Source organism: Mandrillus leucophaeus, unplaced genomic scaffold (assembly GCF_000951045.1).
Source record: "Mandrillus leucophaeus isolate KB7577 unplaced genomic scaffold, Mleu.le_1.0 Scaffold200, whole genome shotgun sequence".
Lineage (NCBI taxonomy): Eukaryota > Metazoa > Chordata > Mammalia > Primates > Cercopithecidae > Mandrillus > Mandrillus leucophaeus.
Window position 1 is genome coordinate 579,649 of NW_012102033.1, and position 8,524 is coordinate 588,172.

General features: G+C 58.3%; 2 protein-coding genes across 4 annotated transcripts in view; one reads left to right on the plus strand and one right to left on the minus strand.

Annotated features, from left to right (window-relative positions):
* Positions 1-580: 580 nt before the first annotated feature.
* LHB (luteinizing hormone beta polypeptide) lies at positions 581-2,056 on the plus strand. Of its 2 annotated transcripts, XM_011979328.1 has the most exons (3): positions 583-968; positions 1,321-1,488; positions 1,724-2,056. In XM_011979328.1, the coding sequence occupies exons 1-3, from the start codon at positions 954-956 to the stop codon at positions 1,964-1,966; spliced, it is 426 nt and encodes a 141-aa protein (XP_011834718.1). In that variant the 5' UTR covers positions 583-953; the 3' UTR covers positions 1,967-2,056. The 2 variants fall into 2 exon arrangements, with proteins under 2 accessions (XP_011834717.1, XP_011834718.1); XM_011979327.1 differs by having other exon boundaries at positions 581-1,488.
* A 49-nt stretch (positions 2,057-2,105) lies between these two features.
* The window catches only part of RUVBL2 (RuvB-like AAA ATPase 2), a 22,613-nt gene continuing 16,194 nt past the window's right edge, over positions 2,106-8,524 (minus strand). For both annotated transcript variants that reach the window (XM_011979325.1, XM_011979326.1), the window contains exons 7-15: positions 8,125-8,231; positions 7,942-8,035; positions 7,397-7,520; positions 6,924-7,018; positions 6,707-6,825; positions 3,417-3,536; positions 2,870-2,999; positions 2,331-2,445; positions 2,106-2,214 (exon numbers count right to left, since the gene is read on the minus strand). In XM_011979325.1, the coding sequence (XP_011834715.1) occupies positions 2,189-2,214; positions 2,331-2,445; positions 2,870-2,999; positions 3,417-3,536; positions 6,707-6,825; positions 6,924-7,018; positions 7,397-7,520; positions 7,942-8,035; positions 8,125-8,231 (930 nt within the window). In that variant the 3' untranslated portion in view covers positions 2,106-2,188. The remainder of the gene's footprint in view (positions 2,215-2,330; positions 2,446-2,869; positions 3,000-3,416; positions 3,537-6,706; positions 6,826-6,923; positions 7,019-7,396; positions 7,521-7,941; positions 8,036-8,124; positions 8,232-8,524) is intronic.

The window sequence follows — 8,524 nt, forward strand, 5'->3', positions numbered from 1 at the left end:
CTGCCCGCTGGAGGCGCCCTGGGGCGGCCCCCACTGGAAGCCCCTGCCGGGCATCCACAGCGTGCCGAAAGCCTACAGTACAGAGAACTCCAGCTATGGCAGCTTGAAGCCGACGCTGGTGTGAGCGGGCCGGGCCAGCCCCACCCCGGACACGCCCCCTGGGCCGCGGGGCGGAGCCGAGCTCCGGATCTCCGCTCACTAACAGGAATCCGCACCAGGCCTGAGTCGCACTCATTACCTCTATCGGCAATGTGGGGGCGGGACTAGTCCAGACACGCCCACTCGGCTGCGGCATCGCGGAGAGGGGACTAAGTCCAGATGTCCTTGGAGGCTGTGGCCCTGCGGGCAGGACACGCACCCTGAGGGCGTATTAAATGAGTTAAATCACTTGAACCACACCCATTTCCGGGGACCCCTCCGGGCATCCTGGCTTGAGGGTGTGGTGGGCAGAGGTCCCTAAGGCTGAGGTGGGGGTCTGGCTGAATCCCTGGTTGGGGGGCATCTGGGTCAAGTGGCTTCCCTGGCAGCACGGTCACGGTAAGGACTGTGGCACAGGAATACATCAAGTGGAGGAGGGTTGAGGCTTCAGTCCAGCATCTTTCTCGGGTCACGGCCTCCTCCTGGCTCCCAAGACAACTCCATAGGCAGAGGCAGGCCTTTCTACCCCCTACTCCTGTGCCTCCAACGCCGACTAGACCCTAGCACTCCATGGATGAGTCTCTGAGGTCACTTCACCGTGGTCTCTGCCTCATCCCTGGCGCTGGACCACTGAGGGGAGAGGGCTGGGGTGCTCTGCTGAGCCACTCTTGTGCCTCCCTGGCCTTGTGCACCTCTCGCCCCCGGGGGGATTAGTGTCCAGGTTACCCCAGCATCCTACCACCTCCTGGTGGCCTTGCCGCCCCCACAACCCCGAAGTATAAAGCCAGGTACACGAGGCAGGGGACGCACCAAGGATGGAGATGCTCCAGGTAAGACTGCAGGGCCCCTGGGCACCTTCCACCTCCTTCCAGGCCATCACTGGCATGAGAAGGGGCAGACGCGTGTGAGCCGTGGAAGGAGGCCACTTTCTGGAGGGGCGTGACCCCCAGTAAGCTTCAGGTGGGGCAATCCCTGAGGGTGGGTTTCTGAAATGTTGGGGTATCTCAGGTCCTCTGGGCTGTGGGGTGGGCTCTGAAAGGCAGGTGTCTGGGCGGTGGGTCCTGACTAGGAGATGCCGGGAAGGGCCTCTGGGTCACTGCACGTGGTGTACCCCGGGGAATGGGAGGGCCAGGGCACGGGGCTGTGGTCTCAGACTGGGCTGAAGCAGTGTCCTTGTCCCAGGGGCTGCTGCTGGGGCTGCTGCTGAGCATGGGCGGGGCACAGGCATCCAGGGAGCCGCTGCGGCCACTGTGCCGCCCCATCAATGCCACCTTGGCTGCCGAGAAGGAGGCCTGTCCCGTGTGCATCACCGTCAACACCACCATCTGTGCCGGCTACTGCCCCACCATGGTGAGCTGCCCCGGGCCAGAGGCAGGTGCTGCCACCTCAGGGCCGGGTCACAGAGGCAGCGGGGGAGGAAGGGCGGTCTGCCTGTCTGGTCGGGGGCTGGGGAATGGGGTGTGGGAGGGCGGGAACAGAGGGCTTCCTGGACTCCTGAGTCTGGGACCTTTGGAGGCAGCTTGGGAGGTCAGCGGAGGCGCTGGCCCCAGGCACATGCTCACTCCCCTATCCACACATCCTCCAGATGCGGGTGCTGCAGGCGGCCCTGCCGCCCCTGCCCCAGGTGGTGTGCACCTACCGCGAGGTGCGCTTCGACTCCATCCAGCTCCCTGGCTGCCTGCCTGGCGTGGACCCCATGGTCTCCTTCCCTGTGGCTCTCAGCTGTCGCTGTGGACCCTGCCACCGCAGCACCTCTGACTGTGGGGGTCCCAAGGACCACCCTTTGACTTGTGACCACCCCCAACTCCCAGGCCTCCTCTTCCTCTAAAGACCCTCCCCCTAGCCCTCCAAGTCCATCCTGACTCCTGGAGCCAGCAGACACCCCGTTCCTCCCGCAATAAAGGCTTCTCAGTGCGCACTCTGGAGGTGTCTTTCTGTGGGCTCAGGGCAACCACACACAGAGTGGGTGCAGCTTCAAACCATTTTATACAAAGTCACAGTGTCAGAACTCTGGTAGAAAACAGGGTGGGGACAGGGGATGACATCCAGCTCAGGAGGTGTCCATGGTCTCGCCTTCTGTGGGGAGAAGGAAGGCCACATGGTCAGTGTGGCCCAGGGGGCTTCTAGGCCGAGCTCCCTCTTCCTCCCCGAGGTTGGCTCTGGCAGTGCAGGTGCAGGGTAGGGATTCTTACTGAGTTCATTGAAGAGGAAGGCGTCCTGGTACTCCTTCATGTACTGCGTGGAGCGGGACTCGTCCAGGAAGAGTGAGTAGACCCGCTTGATGTCATCCACCTGCACTTCTGTACCCTGGAGGGGGAGGGCGGGTCCTGAGTTGGGCCCCTCTCTGTGAGGCTCACCGACACAGACCCCAGCATATGCCACCTCCATGCTCTAGGTAGCAGAGGGTGGCATGTGAGGGGAGGGCATTCTGGGCCAGATCGTCTGGGTTCAAAACCTGCCTGGCCATCTCCTGGTTGTGGGCCCAGCCTCTTCATTCCTCAGTTTCTTTATCTGTAAGGTGGACCTAACAGCATCTACTTACAGTCAACAGAGATTTACTGAGCACCTACTGTAGGCCAGGCGGGGAGATACAGAAGACAACTTGAGGGATGAAAATTCCCTGCCTCTGAAAATGTACATCCTAGGTTGAAATTGGAACCCTGGCAGCCCCTGAAGTAGTGCGTCACTCACTGCCACCATCTGGCCCTGCTGGCTAATTCGGCCGGCTGACCTTGCGTTTCCGGCACACCAGACTTGCAGCCGTGATGAGCTGGATGGCGTAGCGCAGTGACGTCTCCAGCCCGATGCGGGTCAGCACCGTGTAGGCGTCCTCACTCATCTCCACATCTTCCTCCTCGCACCTGCAAGCAGTGGGGGACGGGGGTGGCTCAGCCAGGGCCCAGCCTCTGACTGCAGCAGAAGTGGCCACAGCAACCCTCTGGTCCTTCCCCACTGGGAATATGTGGCGCCTGCATCTTAGAACCATAGAATGCTGAGGCTAGAAGAGCCACGGAGACAGGGGCTGGGCTGGACCTAAAACCTAGGCCTCCTGACCACACCCAGGGCGCTGGCCCCCACACCAGTCACGGGTACCTCGCCTCCCTTTCCCACCACGGCTCCTGCTCCCGGATCGGCGGCCACTGTCTGGGTGCCAGATCAGCCCTCTCTCTTGCAGGCCCAGCCACCATGCCAGTCCGCCAGACCTCAATGTCAGCATTTGTCAAACAGGGTAGACCCCAGCCCCGCCTCCCAGGCGCACAGTCTGGTCCTGCCCGCACCGGATGCGGAGGATCTGCTTCGTGTCTTTCTCGCTGTAGGGGGTGGTGGAGACGATAAGCAGCCGGTCCAGCAGGTCTATGGGGATGCCGTGGGGGCTCTGGTAGCTGGTGCCCCGGATTCTGAGGAAGAGGCAGAAAGAGGGGGCTGTCAGGGGGATGTTCCCTTTTCATTCCCTTTGCTGGGAGCACTCCCACCTCCCATCACCACCCACTCAGTGGGCCCAACACCACTTAACCTTTAGCTCATGTCTCCTGTCACACGATGACATCACCCCCTGATGACGCAGCCTTCCACAACTGTGTCAGTCCCCCAAGGACACCTTTCCGCAGAGCTGGGCTGCTTTAAGCTAGCTCTCTGCCTCCAGGATTACTGGATCAAGGTCCCACTCCCGTGCTCGACATGAAGCTTCACAAAGGAGGGGACAGAACCTGTCTTGTTCCCTGTTACAGCCCGGCCAGCCCAGGGCTGGTGCCAGGGTATACAGTCAATTCCCCTTATTCACCACAGTGAGGTTCTAGAAAGTCACCGTGAACACTCCAATTAGCCGATCCTGAGCCACTGCTCCTAGTGGAATACAGGGTTAGGCTCTCTTGAGCCTTTACTCACAGTATTTTCGTCAATCAATATATATATAATCTGGGTCTATGTGTGTTTTCATTTGTGTGTTTCTGTTATGTTTTTTAAGACGGAGTCTTGCTCTGTTGCGAGGCTGGAGTGCAGTGGCATGACCTCGGCTCACTGCAACCTCCGCCTCCCAAGTTCAACCGATCCTCCTGCCTCAGTCTCCCAAGTAGCTGGGTCTACAGGCGCACGTCACTATGCCCAGCTAATTTTTTCTATTTTTAATAGACACGGGGTTTCATCATGTTGGCTGGGATGGTCTCGTCGTTCTCTTGACCTCGTGATCTGCCCACCTCAGCCTCCCAAAGTGCTGGGATTACAGGAGTGAGCTACTGCGCCTGGCCTCATTTATGTGTGTTTCTATTTTCATGTGTTTATGTAATATCACTGTTTATTCTCTAACATGGAGCTCATGTCAACAGCATTCTAACTTGGGCTCAGCGAAGCGTCTGTAACACGGTATTTCCTGCGTCCAGCATCACAGCCTCCTTGCACTTAGAATACCAGACAGCACTTCAGCACTGTACACAGGGGACATTTCAAACGGCAATATCACCAACAAATGGCCCCAAAAAGTTTTTTTTTTTAAAAGGCACAAAAATGTGACAATACTTTGGGAGGCTGAGGCAGGCGGATTGCTTGAGCCCAGGAGTTGTAGGCCAACCTGGGCAACATGGCAAAACCCCATCTCTACAAAAAAATACAAAAGTAAAAAATAAAAAATAAGAAATAAAAAAAATAAAATTAGGCCGGACGCGGTGGCTCACCCCTGTAATTCCAACACTTTGGGAGGCCAAGGTGGGCAGATCACGAGGTCAGGAGTTCGAGACCAGCCTGGCCAATATGGTGAAACCCCGTCTCTACTAAAAATACCAAAATTAGCCAGGCATGGTGGGGGGTGTCTGCAATCCCAGCTACTCGGGAGACTGAGGCAGGAGAACTGCTTGAACCCGGGAGGCAGAGCTTGCAGTGAGCCAAGATCGTGCCACTGCACTCCAGCCTGGCAAGAGAGCTAGACTCCGCCTCAAAACAAAAACAAAAATTAGCTAGGCATAGTGGTGCACGCCCATGGTCCCAGCTGATGAGGAGGCTGAGGCCAGAGGATTGATTGAGCCCCAGGGGTGGTGTGTGTGTGTGTGTGTGTATGTGTGTGTGGCAGGCACTGAGGCTGCAGTGAGCCATGATCATGCCTCTGTACTCCAGCCTGGGCAACAGAGCAAGACCCTGTCTCAAAAAACGAAAGTGAAAACGTAGCACTAAATAGAATACAACAAGGACACTTATTTATAGCATGAGCTAAAGGAAGCAGCCAGTGTTGCCTCATTCACACTCAGCTAGGAAAGTGGGTGTCAGGTGACTCGAATTTGTGGTCAAAAGCAGGACAGATATTTACTTGCGGATTACAAATAAATCTTAGCAAGCGAGGAGATTCTCAGATACAGAGTCTACGAACAACCAGGGCTGCTGGTAGCTGCTGCCTCCCACAGGAGGTGCCCCTGGGCAGTCCCCAGGCCCTGACCTGCGGTTTCTGTGAAAACACCATCAGCCCTGGGGGTCTCTTCCAGTGTCCAGCCACCGAGAGACCAAATTCGGGCTCTGCCACTTTCTAGACTTGTGACCTGGGCAAGTCACTGGGCCTCACTGTCCTGCCCTGTAAAATGGCACTGAGGTGATATCTACCTTCTGAGCTTCTTCTGCAGATCCAAGGAGTTAAAAGAGCCAACAGAGCCAGGCACAGCGGCCCACCATCCTCTGTAGGATGCCTGCTTCATCCCTTTTGTGGTGCCCACCCCAACCGCCCAGTTTCAGCTGGGCCCACAGCTGCAGTCCCCAGCCTTCTTTGCCACCAGGTACGGCCCTGAGCCTGAGCAGCACCGGGCAATGGGATGTGGGTACAAGGGTGGGGTGCAGCCTGTGGATCACAGCCTATGGGGGCTGCCTGCCCTCCACATCCCCTGCTTCCTGTGGGCCAAAATGTGGCGAGGTGGAGAAGACAGCCAGCAGGCATGGTGGCGGGTGCCCATAATCCCAGCTACATAGGGTGCTGGCAACACCTGGGAGACGAGGTTCCCAGGCTTCAGCACAGCACAATACCCTCTGTGTCACAGGAATCTGTCCCCGGCATCCTCAGACCAAACACAACACTAAGAGTTCCCCACGCACACGGTGCTGGCAACACCTGGGAGACGAGGTCCCCAGGCTTCAGCAGAGCATGGTACCCTCCGTGTCATGGGAATCTGTCCCTGGCATCCTCAGGCCAAACACAACAGTAAGAGGTCTGTGAATGAAGTTGTTGGGTCGAAGGGACTGAACAGTCGTAGTTTATGTCGTGTCTAACAGATGTCACTGTGCTTCCCTCAAGATTAGAAAACATCCCACAGCACTCCTGTGAGTTTCCTGCAGCGCCCTGGGGCGCTTCGCACGCAGTTTGAAAACTGCAGCCTTGGGGGCCAAAGGAGTAGCAAGACAGAAAAGCAGCAAGAACAGTCTCTGGGCTTCCTCGGGGAGCAGAGCTGCCTCCCACCCGCCTTTTGTAAGGGAAGAGCGCACACCGCAGTCACGGGTCCCTCCCTGATCAGGTGTCAACACAGGCTCCCTGTGGACCCTCTGACCACATCCACTGCCCGGAGCATCCCGTTTTCCCCAGAGGCCCCTGCAGCTGGCTCACCGCGTGATGCCACGGTTGGTGGCCATGATCAGGACGGGCGCCATGTCACTCTCCAGGGCCCGGTTGAGGAAGGAAAAGCTCTCGATGTCCAGCATGTGGACCTCATCAATGAACAGCACCTGGGATTGGGGTGTGTGTGAGAGTCGCCACCCACGTCCCTGCTTCCCCAGCCCACCCCCACCCCGCCACCTGCCCCGGCCATGTCCCGGGTCCTCACTCCAGGGATGATCTCCGCCTTGCCCTCCTCGCGCCACTCTGCCACCTTGGCATTGATCTGCTCGCGGACTTCTGACTTGATCTCCCCTGTGTCACCTATGTGAGGCACAGGTTGCATCAGGGAAGTCAGAGAGGAGGTGGGTTCCAGGGCCAGAGTGTGACTAAGACAGAGGAGGATGATGCAGGGGTGGAGGAAGGGGAGCAAAGCCAGGAGGGAGGAGGAGACTGAAACATCCCCAGAGAGGATGAACAGAGGCAGAGAACACAGGATGGGGAGAGGGCAGGGCGACACCCCCATCACAGCACCAGCGGTGGGGGGACGAAGCGGACTTGCAGGTGGAGAACAGAGGCAGCCATGGGCCAGAGTTACAGGAAACGGTGTGGAGCAAGTGGGCCACACTCGGAGCTCAGGAACAGAGGGAGCCCGAAGGAGGCTGCCAGGCCTGGGGCAGGGCAGGGCAGGAGGGGCCTCACCTGAGAAGAGCGCCAGGAAGCCCTGGGTGCGGGAGTTGATGACATCGATCTCGTGCAGGGACACGGTGTGCACCACCTCCTTGCGTTTCTGGAGCTCCCCATCCGGGCACTGCACAAACTTGGTCTATGGGGCGGGGGTGGGAGAAGAAGGGAGGAGACAGGGCAGGGAAGGCCATGAAGGGGGGCCCTAAAGGCCTCTGTCTGGGGGAGATTGGAGCTCCAGGAAATGGAGCTGGGAGGCTAAATGGGGTCATCCGGAAACCCCAGGCCCAGGAGGTAGTCAGGACTAGGGGTGTTCCAGAGAGCTAAGGGTCATGGGGGCTCCTGGAGGACCTCAGAAGCCACAGGCCACATGTGGTGATGTGAAGCTACAGTGCCAGGCTGAGGGACCCAGCTGTCCTAGGGTTACAGGGAAGACCCAGGAGTACCAGGACAAAAAGTCAGGGTGACAGGAAGATCCAGACCCCATGGGTCCCGGGGGTGATGGAGGAGATGACAACACCCCAGCGCTGGGGGCGAGGGGATCGCAGGAGTCCCGGCCGCACCTGGGAGCCCATAGCGTCGTAGTCACGGGCGCGTGTGAAGGAGCGGCCCAGCTTCGAGATCTTGCCTGTCGCCTTGTCGATGGTGATCACATCCCTACAGGGGGTGGGGGGTGGGGTAAGGAAAGGAATGGGCCCAAGCTCGCCCATTCCCCTGGCTGCCTGGCATGGCCCCTGACTGCTCACCCAGCCTGGACCTTGTCCTTGGTCAGGGACTCAATCATCTTGGTGCCCAGGTCGTAGATGGTCTCCATCTCTGTGGTCTTGAGGGTCAGTTTGCCCACCTTGGAGCCCTGAGAGTGGGGACAAGCCAGGAAAGGGGATCAGAGAGGGCCCTGATGTTGCCCCAGTGCCCCCAGTGTTGATAAGCTTCTGGCTGTGCTCTGGCCTCTGCTTACACAGCTTCAAAATGGGCACGACACAAGGAAGCTCTTCAGGGAACAGATATGGTGTGCTCACCAGTCTGACGTGGTGACGGCTCCGCGGGTGAACATGTATGTCCCAATCGACCATACTGGACACTTGGAATGTGTGCAGCTTTTTGTATGTCAATTAAAACTCAATAAAGCTTTTTTTTTTTTTTTTT

What these genes read in the sequence shown, in the direction of transcription:
- LHB (XM_011979327.1), top strand. Translation starts at nt 1,258, where the DNA reads ATGGGAGGGCCAGGGCACGGGGCTGTGGTCTCAGACTGGGCTGAAGCA. An exon ending in CCGGCTACTGCCCCACCATG is followed by an intron (nt 1,489 to 1,723) that starts GTGAGCTGCCCC and finishes CACATCCTCCAG; the next exon opens with ATGCGGGTGCTGCAGGCGGC.